The sequence below is a fragment of the Hordeum vulgare genome, chromosome 2H, assembly GCF_904849725.1.
Source record: "Hordeum vulgare subsp. vulgare chromosome 2H, MorexV3_pseudomolecules_assembly, whole genome shotgun sequence".
NCBI lineage: Eukaryota > Viridiplantae > Streptophyta > Magnoliopsida > Poales > Poaceae > Hordeum > Hordeum vulgare.
Window position 1 is genome coordinate 379,269,475 of NC_058519.1, and position 18,934 is coordinate 379,288,408.

General features: G+C 41.5%; 1 protein-coding gene across 1 annotated transcript; it reads left to right on the plus strand.

Annotated features, from left to right (window-relative positions):
* Nucleotides 1-14,645: 14,645 nt before the first annotated feature.
* On the plus strand, nt 14,646-17,462 carry LOC123426347 (protein kish). The gene is made up of 4 exons (XM_045110158.1): nt 14,646-14,766; nt 14,874-14,980; nt 16,004-16,038; nt 17,075-17,462. The coding sequence occupies exons 1-4, from the start codon at nt 14,764-14,766 to the stop codon at nt 17,140-17,142; spliced, it is 213 nt and encodes a 70-aa protein (XP_044966093.1). The 5' UTR covers nt 14,646-14,763; the 3' UTR covers nt 17,143-17,462.
* The last annotated feature ends 1,472 nt before the right edge of the window (nt 17,463-18,934 follow it).

The following is an 18,934-nucleotide window of genomic DNA, read 5'->3' on the forward strand; positions in this document are numbered from 1 at the left end:
GGTGCACCACATGTCCCGTCACGCTCGATAACACTCTGGCCGGACATACTTTTCTGGGTCCTGCCCGGCCTCGGAATATCGACACGTCGTAGCCCCACCTAAGACTAATCAGAGAGGCCAGCCCGCCGGTCTAACTCCTAAGCACAAAGGGTTCGTGGGCCCAGTTCCCCTTCACGCTCCTACACGTGGCGTGGGCGGCCGATGTCAGTCCTAGCATCCCTTAATCACAAGCGTGATGCATCACGGGACCACTCGGGCGCGCGCCGCTACATTGCTGGCATCTGAAAAGCTTCGGCTGATACCGCGACGCCGAGTACCCATAATTCTTCCCGCATAGCCGGTTAGTGCGAAAAGGTCTCCGACCAACCCAGATCAAATACCCAAATCCATTAGCATTTTAATTAGGCCAGCAACACAGTCTCACGGGAATCCACCCTTCTTACAACTAATCACCAATGATCCCAGTAACATGGTCGAGTAACTGTGTGGTTGTAACATCGGGGGGAATCCGAGGTATCACCCTCGTTGGATTCCGAACGATGTACCCGTCAAGGTGGGCTTAGAGGAATCACCCTCGGGGGTCCCACACTTGAGGGCTTGCACGACAGGGGCGTCATCGGGAATGGTGAAAGAGGAATCACCCTCGATAACCACGACCGACTAGCTATACTACAGAGATATCATCAGGAGTACTTAGCGAGGTGTCACCCTCGGTACCCGATAGTATCTCTGTAGCTCGTACAACAAAGGGGGTGAATGTGCTGTGTCGGGTCTGGCTCGTCGATCAGAGATCGAGATTGAAAAACAAGCGGGGCAACTGAACTACGGGGTCAGAGGGGATGACTGCTCCACCTATACTAAGCATATTTAAAGTACATGACTGAAAGTAGCAGTTCATCAAAAATAGGCTATGCATCAGATATAGGAGCTAACTACAAAAGTAGCAAAATACTAATGCAAGCAGTAGGAAGTAAGATATAGGCGATATAAGAATGATCAAGGGGAGTTTGCTTGCCTTGCTGCTCTGCGGCAAAGTCTGATCGGCAGGGTCGTAGATGTACCCGGCAGCAGCGTCAGTCTCGGTGTCTACCGGTAAGAAGAGGGGGAAGAAACAATAAATAATAGCACCGATGCAACACAAAGCACGACATGGAAAGATGCAGGCTAGACATGAGCTAACGCAGCAACATCCGTCATAGACGGGTCGGAAGAATACCTGACGATATTTTCCAGGTCTCGGGCTACTACCGGTTATACTGGAAACGATGGAAAAGTTCCATGTTTGCTATGCTAGGGACGCGTGACAGACAAACGGGGCGTGTATCCGGGTTCGTCTCGTTTTGCTGATCAACTTTCATGTTGAAAATAATTTGATCTAACTTACGGATTATTATAATTTTCAAAGTTTTATTAATTATTTAGGATTTAAAAACAAATTTAGCTATTTTAATAAAATCCCATTATGACATCATCGCGATGTCATGCTGACATCAACATTTGACTGGTCAACTGACCAGCGGGTCCCGAACGTCATAGGCACAAGTTTTTATTAAGATTAATTATTATTTAATCAGGTTAATTTAGTGAGGGACCCGCGTGTCATTCTCTTATTAGGTTAATTAATTATTCTAATGTATTAATTTAACTAATATATCTATTTAACTAATTCATTAACTCATTAATTAATTATTATATCTATTTATTTATTTATTTAATAAAAACATATATTTCTATTATTTATATTTTAATTTCCATTTTCTTCAAAGCGAGTGTGGGGCCTCCCTGTAAGTGGGTGTGGAGGTATGGCCCCACCGGTAAGTGACATAGGCCATATACTCTATTTTTTTCCAAAGATACAAACATGCAAATATCGTATTCCTCCAATATCTATATACGCAATACATACATAAATACGGGTATCAAATACATACATACATACGGAATACAACATTTGTTTTTTTTATTTCTCTCAAAACTCTCATCTCCCTCTCTCTGTTAACAAATAAACACAGAGGTTCTTTGCTAACTCCACCTAGAAGAACCAAAAGTTCAATCCTTCCTACCGGAGTCTACCGTCGACGGATCGAGGCCTCGTTTGCCGGAACGGAACCGGGGCGGCGAGGAGAACGACATGGTGGGAGGAGCCCGAGGAGGGGCTCACCGACGGTGACGAGACGACCCGATGAAGCCGGAGTTCGCACGAAGGTGAAGGTGACGACGGTGACGCGGTTCCGGTGAAGACGGGCGTGCCGGCGAGGAGGAGCCGGCCGGAGGTTCGCCGAGAGAGGCCCCGGTGAGGAGGGGCCCCCGGAGATGGAGCCGGCCGGAGTGGGTGAGGCCGGCAAGAGGGACCTCGAGGAGGCCGGGGCCCCTGCCGGCGGGGTGGAGGCCGAGGGGGGGCGGCTCGCCGGCGGGAACGAGGAGGCTGTGGGGGGGGCTCGCTGGCGGGAAGGAGAGGGGACCGACGGGGGGGCTGGTGCCGGCGGGGTGACCAAGGGGCCTCGGACGGCGGGGGATCTGGGGGCCGCCGGCGGGAGGGGGAGGAGGTGGAGAGGAGGGGCACGGGCGAGAGGGAGAGAGGCGGCAGGGGCCGCCGGCGGGAGGCAGGGAGCCGACGGGAGGGGAGCCGAGGTGGGAGGCGAGGTGGGGAGGGATCTGGAGGGGTGAGGGCTCTCATGGGGGGAGGGAGTTACGGGACGTGGGAGTGTGGGGGTCTCGGTGGGGTGGGGTCTGTCGTGGGGGGGGGGAAGGGAGACCGAGAGGGAGCGTGGGGGGGTGGCGGCGCTAAGGGGAGGGAGAGGGAGCGAGCCAGGGGCTCCCTCGCCAGGGGGCGCTAGGGTTTGGCCGGTTGGGCCTCTTGGCCCAGCCAGGCCACGGGGTGGGGGTTGCTTTTTTTTTCTTTGTTGTTTTGTTTTGATTTGTTTTATTTTGCCTTTTTTATTATTTCTTTCTTTCATTATTTATTTTACTATTTGATTTTTCTTTTTAAATAATTTCTTTTATTATACTTTCTTTTACAATTTATTATACATACTTTTAATTCTTTCTTTCATATACATATTCTTTTAATATTTGTAATGAACTTATAAAGTACTTTTTCTTTTGTTTTCAATTTTTTGGATCCGGACAGACTCGAATCAACGCGGGTGTGAGATGGGAATTCGATGACGTGGCATCATTAGCGGTTGATCACTGTAGCTTAATTACAATAATCACCGTAGCAAAAGTCGAGGATGTCACACTGGGGGCGGTACTACCGCTACACGAGCGGTACTACCGCTGCACCAGGAGCGGTACTACCACTGAATACTGAAACTGCTGTAACTTTCGCATACGGACTCCGAATTCAACGAAACCAAGTTTGTAGGAAAGCTAACGACATGGGCTAACACAATCTTTATAGAAATATCAGTAAGAAGCAAGTGAGAGAAGTCCCATAAGAAAATGGTGAGAACCCTTCTTCGAATAAGACCGGTAAAAACTCCCAACATCGAAAACATCATAGAAAATGCATATGGACTCCGTTTTCGATGAACTCGAGCTTGTCATGAAGATGAACATAAGCTATAAAAATCACAAATAGAAACACCAAACAAGAACCAAGAAGTATGATGCAAGGATGCAAATGGTTTGAGCTCTCAACAAATGATACGATCAAGCTACTCACTTGAGAGCCCCCCTTGACAGTACGACAATCTATCCTAAAACAAAAAACCTATCAAGGGCAAACCTATACCTTGCACCTCGTCCCCTTGAGCTAGATGACGATGATCTTGGCTTCCTCGGGATGGACCACCTTTCTTGATTGCGTTGGATTGATGAAGAGTAGTTGATTGCTCCCCCATACACACTATGGGTGAGCCGCTCTTCGGCATATCTTCACAAGTCCATTGCCACCATAATGGACGACAAGCATCAAGCTTGATATATTCGTGTTGATCCACTTGAACTTGCACACCGCAATCTTGATGACGATCACCACTTGACGTCATCCTTCATGGGTTGTATGAGATCTTCCTTTTGACGCAACCCATGGAAGCACACCTAACCCCCACATAGAACTCTCACAAAGACCATGGGTTAGTACACAAACACGTAATGGACAATGCTTACCATACCATGGGATCACTTGATCCCTCTCGGTACATCGTGTACGCTTTGTGTGTTGATCATCTTGATTTACTCTTTGTCTGAGATCTTGATCAACCTTGTGTCTCTATGACCATTCTTTGGATAATACCTTGAATACCATCTTGGTCATCATATAAACTCCTTGAACCCAACATATGGACTTCAAGAAGTTCCTATGGACAAATCCTATAAATATAACTTAAGGCAACCATTAGTCCATAGGAATTGTCATCAATTACCAAAACCACATATGGATATATATGCTCTAACAATCTCCCCCATTTTGGTAATTGATGACAACCACTTCAAGAGAGTTTATATAAGGAAATAAGCATAACCAAGCGCACACATACAAAGCAATAATGCATGCGTGCAAGATGTAAATGCTTACGCAATAAAAGCAAAACCCTCTAAACATATCCAAAGTAAACTCTCTAAACTTATCCCCCATTGGCATCGATTGCCAAAATGGACGAAAAGTTTAGGAAGCCAATATAGTAGGTGGTCCTCCAGAAAGTGTGTACTTCTCAGCAAATGAGTGCAAAGAAATACACAAATACAATGATAAGTAGTTGGAGGAAACAAACTATATTGAGGACCCAAAGATTCCAAATAAAAGGATCGTATGCCACAAAGACATACAAAAAATAGAGGCAAACAATCAAAAGATACCAGATGGAACAAACAATCATATGGTCCTTGGGACCACATGAATAAAAGATATTATGATAAAGGCAACAGAGTGTTTCATCAAAACTAGAGAAGCTCCCCATGATTTGTGCACCAATACGAGATTTTTGTATTTGATACAAGTACACAAAATAGGATCGTTGCTCCCCCAAAATTAATAAAAACACACAACGAGTGCAAGAAGATGGGTGAGACAATAAGCATACCACTTGCACAAACCAAATGGTTGAGCAACATGTAAAAGAAGCAACTTAAGAATAGGCTCAACCAAAATAATGTGTGTCAGTCATGGCAAAGCACTTGAGAAGACTAAGATAAGGATGAGCATTACTCATCAACATAGTCTTGATGAAATGAGAAACAAAGTGCAAGACATATCATTCCCACACACACATACTAGAAAATGGGTTCACAAACTTACTAATAAACAAAATAAGAACCAACGCTTGTCACAACCCATGGTGAAGATAGGAAATAAGAACCTTGTCAAGAGGAGGGATATCAATCGAAATGGCAAAACCCTCATCAAGACAAGCATGAGGAAAAATAATCTACGCGGCCAAAGAGTGCATCAAGATGCAGGAAAATAAGATATGCACTCAAGACAAATCCTTTCACGAAGCCACCAAAACTGAAAAAGGAAATGCAACGGTGGACGTGAAAGAAAAGAGGATATCAATTAGAGATGTAACTTCTCTCATGTGTAAAAGATTCTAAGTAGAAGACAATCATGATGATATATATCCATAAAGAAGGATGTACACACGAAATGGTTACAAGAAGGAACAAACAAGATATCCAAAAGGAAGTCCTAAATATATCAATAAGATCTTTGCTTGGAAGCATATCACATGGCCTAATATTTTCTTATTGTACAATATGAACTTCCAACATACGAACATCAAAGACATCCCAACAAGCAATAAGACAACATCGTTCTGATGCTTTGAGAAAGGAAACAAGTACTACAAGAACAAATCAAGAGATTCATGCCATGATGCAACTTGGAAAAGAAAAAACAGGTTTGGGCCTTTGCAAAAAATGAATGCATGAAGTAGATACTTGTTACCGAGAAAACATTGGATTGATGTAGTAGATAGTTGTTCGTTGATCATCCTAACTTGGCTCCAATAATCGCATGGTCTCAACACCTTCCTTATAGGTGAGCCGAGCATCCAACGCATCTTCAATTGTTCCTGGAACAACAAAACAAACAAAATGGTGCCCAAGCTCATTGGGACCAAAGAGTTAGAAAACCAACAATACATAGGACAAACTCCACATACATATGTGCACATAGATATGAATTTGAATTTCATGCACACTTTAGCCAATTTATGACAAGGTGGAGTTTCCCCTATATATTGGGTCAAAGAAATAAAGCAAGCAAAAGAAGCTATATATGGTAAATATGTATGCTCAAGGCTTTCAAGAATCAACTCAACACAAAGTTGATAATACACCAAAAGACAAGGTATCAAGTGATAATAAGATACCAAACGAAAAACCATAACTTGAAGGATATCAATTAGAAGATACCTCAAGGAATGAGATATCCATTGACACATGCCAAATAAAAGGAAACAAGATACCAATTGAAGGAAAACAAACACGAGGTATCTAGTTTCCAAAAGAGAGCTAGGTTCCAACAAACCAAACCCTCGACAAATTTTCATGATGGCACAAAGCATCATAAAGAGCAAGACTTGCCTCCCATCAACACACACTTGATGGGGATCAAAAGATTTTATGATGGGCGAATAAAGAGAGTGTTCTAAAGAAAATAGGATAGCTCCCCCAAGGGATGTGCATTATATAGAATTTGCATTTAAATACAAAATGCACAAGATGGGATCATCACTTTCTCTATATCTATAAAAACACTAGACATGTTAAAATATATCCACAAGAGGCAAGGAAGACAAACGAAACACAAAATCCAATGTAAAGACGATTAGCAATTCCTACCACATGATGGGAATACCAATTGTCAAGGACAAGAAGTATTTTGGAAATGATACTCACTGGTAGATCGCAAATATATCCACGATCATCTTTACCCATAAAACGCAAGCAAATGACACTTGTAGAGCAAACATGCCACCTAGGAACAAGATAATTTACAATATCAACACTAAGTGGCAATACCTCAAATGTACACATTCTCTAGGCTTGTAATATGCACATAGCATATTACTCCCCCATAATGTGATAACCCAACAATATTAACAAGTGGAAAATTAAAACCAACAAGAGATAATTAATGGACCATATAGAATTTGAATTTCTCATGAGTAAGACATACCACATAGAAACTAGATAATCTTTAAATATCAATCCTAAGTGGTATTTCCCATGTATACACATTTATAGGATTGTGAGGTGTGCAAAGCACATCACTCCCCCCACAATGGGATAATCCATTAGTCTCTCACAAGAGCCAACAAAGATACAAACAAGATGCAAAAAAGGCTCAATACAAGACTCACATGTACATGATATGCAAACCAACATACACAAACTCGATTATTCAACATAAGCAAGTTGGAAGCCACATGTACAAACACATGCAAGGTACAAAACCACAACATGCAAAGGGGCAAGCAACTAACAATGTAAACAGTTTATTAAGTACAAGTTACCGTAAGGAGGCACATTGGATATAAGATAGAAACTCGATAATCCAAATGACTTGGCTTGAGAAAATATGAATGATGAAGACCCCTTAATTCTTCATTATGTATCCAAGTCTCCAATGTCCTCCACAAACACCTATTGATCAAGTTTGAGCTTGTTGGTCCCCAACCACGTTGGGTCCTAAGAGGTTAGTCACAATAGGCTTGGCAACCCAAAATGGTGCTTTTCTTGACACCACTTTGAGTACCAACAAACTTGGCAAACACATTGCCAACCTTATCCTTCCCAAGAGAATAGATATCATCAATAATGATTGGGCTGGATAAATTACCTATCGTGCAAGAAGAAGCGAAGTGACCCTTCTCACGACATAAGTAGCAACATCTACCCTTTAATTTCTTCCCTATTGATTTCTCAACATGAGGAGTGTTGACTTGGGTCTTCTTGGGAAGGGCCTTTCTTTAACTTGTAGTTGAGTATGTGAGTGCACTTGTGGCCTCTTCCCTTGTTGCTTGTGACTTTGGGGCTTCTTCTTTAGTGGGCAAGATCTAACATGGTGCCCTTCAATTTTGCACTTGAAGCAAATAATCTTGGCCGAATTCTTGACTTGTTCTTGGCCCTTCTTCTTGAAGCTTTTGGACTTATTCTTCTTGTTGGAGTTGAATCCAAGTCCATTTTTATCATTCGGGGATTTTTGTCCACACAAGACATTGTTGAGTGTGGACATCCCTTCATGACTCTTCTCCAAGTCTTTCTTCAAAGAAGTGACTTGGGCCTTGAGCTCTTCGATTTCCTCTACATGGTTAGTATCAACACAAGTACTAGAGGAAGTATAAGCTTCAACGTTAGAGCAACAAGGCAAGGAGAGTAATTCATCACAAGTGGTAGAAACATTATGAGTAAAAGAATTATGAGGACTAGCACATGGCAATATAGAATTTTGACTGGAAGTAGTGCCATTGTCCACATGAGGCTCACTTGATGTTACCTTGGTAGTAATAGCCTCATGAGCTAACTTTAGCACATTATGGGAAGCTAGAATATCATCATGAGAGCTTGTGAGCATTACATGACTCTCTTCCAATTTCCCATAATTACTAGATAGCAACTCAAGTTGAGCCCTTAGCCCAACATTCTCCTTTAAAATGTATGCTTCACAAGAAGTAGAGTTAGTAGCACAAGCATCATCATTAGTAATAAAAGGAGAAGGCAACTTGGCAAGATCTTTAGCATATGAAGCTTCAAGTTGAGCATGAGCAACTTCAAGCTTATCATTTTTAGTTCTAAAATCATTAGCCACCTCGAGAGCTCTATCATGGGATTCCTTTAATCTAGATAATTATAGAGCAAAGGTTTCCTCAAGAGATTCCTTGGTTGTTTGTTCATTTTCAAGAGCTTGAGATAGATCCGCGATCTCATTAGCGTAATCACATTCATGACCTTCCATTCTCTCAATGGTGGCCTCATGCTCGTCGAGATGAGCTTCCAACTCCTCAATATATTTCTTGCCCTCAGTGGCAATAGACATGATTTCCATGAAGTTGGAACAAGCAAGTTTATCCTTATAAAGAGATTTAAAAATCATTTCACCCTTAATTTTTAAGGATGCAATATCATCACTCTCTTCATATTTATCCTCATCCTCATTATCATCAACATCATCATCATGAGATATATTGGGATTCAAAGTAGGAGATAACTTTGAAGCCTTAGCCATAAGGCAATAGTGAGTAATAATAGATGATGATGTAGGATCCCTTGAAGCATCATTCAAGGCCACATCTTGTTCCATGGAGTGGGGAATTTCCTCTACATTGTTAGCACAACAACTCGAGGAAATAGATACATTTTTATCATGGCAACAAGATATAGAAAGCATATCATCATGAGATTTAGACAAGCAGTTTTTACATGATATGCACGGACTATCAACACAAGCATGTAAACCATTTAGAGTGCTCGAAGTGTTAACGCCCAAAGATGAAGCATTGCAATAATATAGTGATGAAGGATCATCAACAATAAACCCACTATCATTGTTGCAATGATCACCACTACTCACCATATCATTACCTTGTGGCAATCCACATGTAGGTGAAGTAGATGAAGTTGAGACGACCATACGACCGGAGGTGGAGGTAGAACAATCATTCCCACAAATCTTGGACATACCATATTTATCTTGAAGCTTTGTCCACAACTCATGAGCATCCCGGAATGGCATGAGTTGAAATATAACTACATTGCTCAAAGCATCAAAAAGCACATTAGACGCTTGAGCATTGAGATAAGAGTTTTTCTCATCCTCTAAAGATATATTTTGAGAATCCTTTGGAGGAGAAAAACCCATATCTACAATTCGTTCTAAATTTGGGTCCAAGACCCAAAAGTGATTAAGCATGCGAATTACCCAAACATCAAAATTTGTGCCATCGAAACTAAGAGTGTCAGTGAATCCTAAACCCCTAGGCGACATCCTTACTCTCTAGGTGGTTAAACCTAATAAAGAGAGACCCAGCTCTGATACCAATTGAAAGGACGTGGATGTCACCTAGAGGGGGGTGAATAGGCGCTTTTAAAATAATTACGGTTTAGGCTTGAACAAATGCGGAATAAAACTAACGTTTAATTTGTCAAGCACAAAAGCTACAACAACTAGGCTCACCTATGTGCACCAACAACTTATGCTAAGCAAGATAAACAACTAAGTGATAGCAAGATATATGACAAGAAACAATATGGCTATCACAAAGTAAAGTGCATAAGTAAAGGGTTTGGGTAAGAGATAATCGAGGCACGCGGAGACAAAGATGTATCCCGAAGTTCACACCCTTGCGGATGCTAATCTCCGTTGGAGCGGTGTGGAGGCACAATGCTCCCCAAGATGCCACTAAGGCCACCGTAATCTCCTCACGCCCTTGCACAATGCAAGATGCCATGATTCCACTAAGGGACCCTTGAGGGCAGTCACCGAACCCGTACAAATGGCAACCCTTGGGGCGGTCACCGAACCCGTACACGTGGCAACCCTTGGGGGCGGTTACCGGTACCCGTACAAATTGCTCGGGGCAATCTCCACAACCTAATTGGAGACCCCTACGCTTTCCCGGAGCTTTACACCACAATGATTGAGCTCCAAGACACCATCAAGCTTCTAGGACGCCAAAGCATCCACGAAGAACAAACTCTAGGGTACTAAGTACCAAAAGGTAATAAGATTCTCAACTTGTCACTTCTACGTATCACCGTAGAGAACTCAAACCGACGCACCAAATGCAATGGCAAGGGCACACGAAGTGCCCAAATCCTTCTCTCCCAAATCCCACCAAAGCAACTAATGCTAGGGAGGAAAATGAGAGGAAGAATGAAGAAGAACACGAAGAACTCCTAGATCTAGACCCAATGGGTTCCCTTCACTTAGAGGAGAAAGTGAATGATGGAAATGTGGATCTAGATCTCCTCTCTCTTTTCCCTCAAGAACTAGCAAGAATCATTGGAGGGATTGAGAGTTAGCAAGCTCGAAGAAGGTCAACAATGGCGGAAGAACACGAGATAAAGAGATAAGGTTCAATGGGGAAGAAGACCCCCTTTTATAGGTGGGGAAAAATCCAACCGTTAAGCCTCACAGCCCGCACAGAGCGGTACTACCGCTCGGTAGGTTCACCAACCATGTTGAGGCCAAAAAGTATGCAAAAAACAGTCCGACGGAGCGGTACTACCGCTCCTCGAGCGGTACTACCGCTCCGGGGCGGTACTACCTCTCCGGGGGTGGTACTACCGCTACACGAGTGGTACTACCGCTGCACTAGGAGCGGTACTACCACTGAATACTGAAACTGCTGTAACTTTCGCATACGGACTTCGAATTCAACGAAACCAAGTTTGTTGTAAAGCTAACGACATGGGCTAACACAATCTTGATAGAAATATCAGTAAGAAGCAAGTGAGAAAAGTCCCATAAGAAAATGGTGAGAACCCTTCTTCGAATAAGACCGGTAAAAACTCCCAACATCGAAAACATCATAGAAGATGCATATGGACTCCTCTTTCGATGAACTCGAGCTTGTCATGAAGATGAACATAAGCTCTAAAAATCACAAATAGAAACACCGAACAAGAACCAAGAAGTATGATGCAAGGATGCAAATGGTTTGAGCTCTCAACAAACGATACGATCAAGCTACTCACTTGAGAGCCCCCCTTGACAGTATGACAATCTATCCTAAAACAGAAAACCTATCAAGGGCAAACCTATACCTTGCACCTCGTCCTCTTGAGCTAGATGACGATGATCTTGGCTTCCTCAGGATGGACCACCTTTCGTGATTGCGTTGGATTGATGAAGACTAGTTGATTGCTCCCCCATACACACTATGGGTGAGTCGCTCTTCAGCATATCTTCACAACTCCATTGCCACCACAATGGACGGCAAGCATCAAGCATGATATATTCGTGCTGATCCATTTGAACTTGCACACCGCAATCTTGATGACGATCACCACTTGACGACATCCTTCATGGGTTGTATGAGATCTTCCTTTTGACGCAAGCCCATGGAAGCACACCTAACCCCCACATAGAACTCTCACAAAGACCATGGGTTAGTACACAAACACGTAGTGGACAATGCTTACCATACCATGGGATCACTTGATCCCTCTCGGTACATCTTGTACGCTTTTTGTGTTGATCATCTTTATTTACTCTTTGTCTGAGATCTTGATCAACCTTGTGTCTCTATGACCATTCTTTGGATAATACCTTGAATACCATCTTGGTCATCATATAAACTCCTTGAACCCAACAGATGGACTTCAAGAAGTTCCTATGGACAAATCCTATAAATATAACTTAAGGCAACCATTAGTCCATAGGAATTGTCATCAATTACCAAAACCACATATGGAGATATATGCTCTAACACAGTACTCGCCCAACACTCCTGGTAAGTCTTGAGGGCATACTTCCAAACTCTCACAAACTCGGTCACCCGACGATCTACAATTGAGTGTTGAATGCTCTATACCATGACGCCTTACTGTCTTGAGGATGCACAATCCTCAAAGGTAACAACTGTCGGTTCCACACAGGAACAATCTCTTGAGTGATGCTCAATCACTTTGGGTTTTGGTTTGGGTGTTTGGGGTTTTTCCTCACTGATGATTTTCTCTCAAAGTTTTCGATGAATGGGTTGCTCTCAAATGACAAGTGTCAGTTTCTCTTGCAGAGCAGACAACCAGCTAGTGGTTATGGGGGCAACTATTTATAGCCTCGGAGCAATCCCGACATGATTTGACATAAATGCCCCAATGATATGACCGTTATGTGGATAAGGTTGGGGACAGCTGGCGCTATAAGAATCTTTCAACCGTAGGAGTCCTCATGTGTCTCATGTTCCTCACTTGTAGGTAATTCACACTCGCAAAAACCTGAATCCTGAGTTAGAGCAAATTCCCGAGAGACCAGTATATCTTCGTCTCTCTCATTAAAGAATTTGATTAATCTGTAAAATATTTTCAAAGGATTCACTTGAAGAATTGGGTATGTGTAGGCTTTGAGATGAGCATCACTTAGAAAATTTTCCTTAGTTTTACCTCGACCGCCTTTAACAGTACGGTGGTCGTGTGACTCAAAAGAAAGGAAATAAAACTACGAAAACAAAAGTGTTCACGCTTCAAAGTCCTCGCATCAATTTCTTCACAAACACATCAATTTCCTCGTTTTCAAAGTCTTCGAGAAATTACCAAAGTCTTCAGCTGAAGACATTCATTTTTAGTGGTCGATATTCTTCGAATAACTCAAACTCCTCAGCGACTTATAGAGCATGTGTACACTCACAAACACGTTAGTCTCTTAACCTATAAGTCTTCAATACACCAAAATCACCAAGGGACACTAGATGCACTTACACCTCTCAATCCTTACAGTCGATCAATAAAATAGAATTAAGCGTATGTTTGGATGTGACCAAAACTCACCTAGCATTTTTTGGTACTTTTATATGTGGTTGTTCTCACCGTATATTGTATATACATAGTTGTGTTTATACGATGTGTAAACACTTGGCTCCTAAGAGCTTCTTCAACAACAACCTAATAATTTGGTGCCCCAAAACTGGTTTTACACGTGAAAAGAGAAGGTTTTTCGTCACTAGAAAGGTTTATGCTTCTGCAGTAGGCCAGAAATGGTGTCTTAAAATTTGGCGTTATTTTTTTCTGTATTAAGAGTTGCATACATATCCAAACACACTATGACATTGTAATTAAAATTTGCAGCCTCACAATACAGATAATCAACAACATTTCAATATTCAAGTTCAAATCCATAACATTTCAAGTAAAATCTTGGGATGTAACACAAATGTACTGCAGAAAAGTTTCCTCATCCACACTACATATTCCAAATTTGAAGAAAATACACAAGCATCGGATCACAAGCGCATACAAAATTTAAAATCACATGAAATTCAATGAAAACCAGATAATTGTTTACCTCTCGGTCATTTCACCGAACATATTGGGAATGCGAGCGGTTGTGGTGACGTGTGATGCATGTGGGTTCTCATGCGACGGTGTGACGGGAAGTGACCCTATGCGTTGCCGGAGGAGCAACTACGGTTGTGGAAGGGATCGACAACGACAGGGATATCATCTCGTCGTTGCCTTCTTCGCGCGGGCAGGCGGGCAGCGACCATGGCCGATGAATTCTGTGGTGGCCTCTTCTTGACAACCTTCCTCGCTCACGTGGGAACTTGGATGTGATGACACGGCCCTTAGGTGCATTCCTGCCCGTGGCAGCACAAGCTTTTGGCACCAGACCACCTTTAGCTTGTCGTCATCGCTGGCGGGAACCACATAAGGGACGATTGTGGCGCGGTGGGAGTAACATTGAGACTAGCAGCGGCGGTGGGCATGCCAAAGACGTCTTCCATGACATATCGGTGGCCGACGACGATTGTAGTAGAAAACGATTTGATGGGTTCCGAAACAATAATTTTGATTCTGAGTTGGCCACTAGTGATGATGCAAATTTGCTTCCGTCGTAGCAATATTTTGGACATGATCTAAAATGTTTTGATCACCGTATAGCAATTGGCTGCGGCAGTTTATTTTTGGTTTTTGGCCCAAGTGACCAAACCGCTTTTTAGGGTTATTGTTGGTTCGCTAAAACCGCAAGTGACTCGTTAGCAGCACTAGCTCTACACGCACTAGGCTGTGTCCACCCCAATTTCAACACGAACCCCAAGCCTGTAGATCCAGATTCCTGTCTTCCAGCCGCAGCTCGGTAAGGAGGAGTCCAGCGCCATGGTAACCTCCTCCCCTTCCCCGCGTCTCGTCCCCTCCTCCCCACCTCCCCACCTCCCCAGTTCGTGGGATCTGGCCACCTAATCCTTGTTTCTTGGCGTGATTTTTAGTCGGCGCTGTTCAACTTCAACTCCTTCCTCATAGTGGTGCTGCTGGTGATCTGCACCTGCACCTACATCAAGATGCAGTTCCCTGCCATCCTCAACGATCGCACCGGGTATTTTTCTACGCTGACTTCCCAGATTGAAAAGTCATTGGGTATTTCTTCGTGAGCGATCTGATCTACGCGATCCGTCTTTCCTTTTTTTTTCTTTCCGTAAAGGCAAATAGTCGTACTGTCAAAATCAGCATAAATATTGAATATGAATTCTCGATGGGGCTGCGATAATGCAACATGTAGTAGTTGGGTCTAGGGCATTTTGGTTTTGATCCGTACACGTTTCCGGATGTCCAACAGTACGCTGATTCAGAGCCAATTGCAACCTCTGGATCCTATAGTCAGATTAAGCACGATTTGGAAGAACTGTGAAACTCCCTTCTTTGTATATACCCCAAAAAAGTAGTAAAAAGATTAGGAACAAGATGTGCAGGGCCTCTTTGATCTGCTTGATTTCAAACAACACATAATTAATACTCCCTCCATAAATAAATATAAGAGCGTTTAGTGATCTAAACGCTCTTATATTTCTTTACAGAGGGAATAGAAATAAAAAGACCATGATTATATTGCCGTGCCTTCTCTAAGCATATATAAAGTACTACTAAATGAATTTGAATAAAAGCATGTTTGGTTATACCATAGGAAATACAGTGGTATATTTGCAAGACGTTTAGTCAACATTTTTTGAAATGCTATATAGTGCAATGGAACCCTTAGAAATAACTCCTATGGATTACAATCCTGCAAAACAAAAATCCCTGATGGGTGAAATTCCCAAGGACATAACTATCCTAAAAGAAGATTGAAAAGGTCCTCAATGCTATTTGTCAATGATCTCTCTCTTGCCAACTACTCCCTCTGTAATGAAATATAAGAGCATTTAGATCACTACTTTAGTGATCTAAACGCTCTTATATTTCATTACGGAGGGAGTATTTTCGTATTCAGTTAGCTCAATTTTTGGATTTCAAAAGCCCAGGGATCGGACCCAAATTCAGGGAAATTATAGGATTGGAAAGGCAAACTTTAAACCTTTTTCTTCGTTATTCTTCATTTTCTTACATGAATTTTCCTTGACAGGTTCCGTGGTTTCTTTTGGAAAGCAGCCAGAATAGGTATGTTTCTGTCTCTGCGTCCAGCTCAAATACTATGCTAGCTTGCATTCTTCAGAAACCTGCTGCATATTTCCTAGTTCCTTTGTTTTTCTCAATTTGGAGCACTGGTTATTGTCAGTGTATATGCACCTAGTTTCATCTGCCAAACTGTATTGTAGATATTAGCTGAGGAATCAAGGTGCTAATAACTTAAGTTCAGTTCTAGACTTGCTTCTCATGCTTTGTAGCAGTTTTCTGTATTGATGAAGACTTAATGTTTACTTTATATACAAGAATGTTCTTAAGATTGTTGTGTTGTATTTATCTTATTAAAAAAAAAGAAAAATGGAAAAAGCTGCAATCTCTAGTTTCTCATCATTCTTATTGGTATGGATAGCTTACTATATTTTATATCAATGGATGTTTATAAATTTTGCAGCTTTCTTTTATCTTGATAGGGTTTTATTAATATTAGAAAATACCTACATGCTGAAATAGCTGAAGTTGGTTTGGTATGGAAAAATAGACTTCTACTCCCTCCGTAAACTAATATAAGAGCGTTTTGATCACTACTTTAGTGATCTAAACGCTCTTATACTAGTTTACAGAGGGAGTACAATATTAAGAAGGATCAGCGTAATAGCAGTTTTAACCAGTGACAGTCAACCCCAATTTGTAACTGTAAGTTTCTATATATTAGGGGATACTCTCCTAGCTGTCACTTGAAAATTACGAAGCCAGGACTTGGTTTCTGCTTTCTGATAATATTTTCTTCCATTTGAGTATCTAGCCATAGTTTATTGATTGTTTGTATACCCGCATTTTTTTGTCTTTTCGAATTTCCAATACCTCATACATGCTTTCATTTCATTCACAGTGATTTTGTTCAACAATTGTTGATTAGTACTTGCTATTTACATATAGATGGTGTGTCAAACTTATGCAATGAAAAACATTACTTACATAAGATGTTTCTAAAGAACACGATATTGGATAGTTATGCATCCGTTCTATGTCAAGCCTTTGAAATTCAATCTTTCTTGTGTTGCTTCATCAGGTGAGCGGTTGAGCCCTTGGGTTGCATTTGGGTGCTTCGCGATGGGGGTATCCACCATCTTCTTCTGAAGGTCCGGGCAATCATGTCCATGATTTGAATCTAGGTGGCAGAGTTAAGTATAGGAAGGACCATGTCACATTGTATTTCTGTTCATGCCTCCGGAGAAGCCTCATGCTTCAGTTACTGTTGTGGCAAAAGCTGCATTTTAGTACTGAGCATGCAGGTTATATGAATGCACTCAGGTCGGTAGACTTGCTGGTAAGACATAGACGATACTGTGTTTGCAAATGCTAGGTGTTAAAGATAATAGTATTACCTGCAAGAAGTTAACAATGAAATGATGGAGGATTATGTATGCTATGTAGAATGTTGTTTGGATCCTGCAAAACCAGTTGTGGATTTCTTGTTTTATACTCCCTCTGTCCAATAATATAAGAGTGTTTTTTGACACCACACTAATGTAAAAAACACTCTTGTATTATGGAAAGGAGGGAGTACCTTTGATGTCGCTAAAAAGAACACCTTTTTTTTTTTATCTACTTCCTCTTCGTCGCAACAAAATTCATTATACCTGTCTCGTGAGTCCTGCCTTGCATTTAACTTTTCCATTGGCTTATCTTTGTCTTGTGACAGTAGAACGTTATGTTTCCCCAAAGCCGTTTTATTGTTCTGTAGTTTGTAGACTTGGCTATGATTTGGTATATTCTGTCTTCCCTCGCACGCTGTAATAATGCTACTCTGTATGGTTTCATTTTGATGAAATGGAGCCAGGAGCCTTTTCCCTCTGTTTTGTCACTACTAGCAAAAGGGTCTGTGTGTTGCAACGAAAGAGAAAAAAAACGCCCGCCATACACACAATCGACGACACCAACAAACTACTTGAAATCTTTCACAGTGTCATACGAGAAACAAAAGAAAATTTTGAAATATATACGAGAAACCACGGGAGAAAAGTATTAACTAAAATTTAAGGTGCAACATAAACGTAACTTTTTAAATGACTAACACGCAAGATAATATCATATTTGGAATGTACACATTTTTCCAAGTGATTTTTGTATACAACCTTTTGAATTTGGAGTTAGGATTTGAAATATATGAATATTTTGGAAACACTTGAATCTGCAAAAAGAAAAAGTTGGACTGAAATTGAAACACTGTCCGGCCCATTAGATAAGATGTCACTTGGGCGAGGCTACTGTATCTTGTGCTCAACTGAAATAAGCGAGAAAAAACAGAACTCAGGTATGCTAGGGGGAGCGGACAGCTCTAGCCAGTTGGCTGCTAGTGCTCACGTGTTTTGTGATTGAATAATTATGTAAATGAGCCATATGTGGTGCCGATGCTTTTACACGAAACAAATCGTTTTTTGTCAGGGCATTGATGAGTAATTTTTGTCAACTTTAGAGACAAATTTAATGATGTACGAACATAAATTATCCTTACTTTATTAATAAGTATAGATATAGGTTTTCATTATTGTGAACTCAAATGAAATGAAATAAAATGTCGTGTGAACCTCTGACGCAGTTTAATTTAAAGTGCATAACATTCAGTTGTCAGGTCACAGCATGCCAGGCTTAGGTACGGATAGTAAGTCGGAGTTCGCAAACGGCCCTTCCATTAAGGCCAACTCCAATACGCGACGTTTGTGGGCAGGAAAACGAACATGGTTGTGCGGCCGTGGGTGCGGTGCGTTCAATGGGTCCATCTCATCTTAAACTGCTTGTTTTTTTACTAGAATTTAAACCCCTAAAAAACCCAAATAAACATTGGAAATAACTAAAAAAACATTAATATAATTATTAAAATGTCCACATTACAAAGTTCAGCACATTAATATAAATAAAAACATTAAAA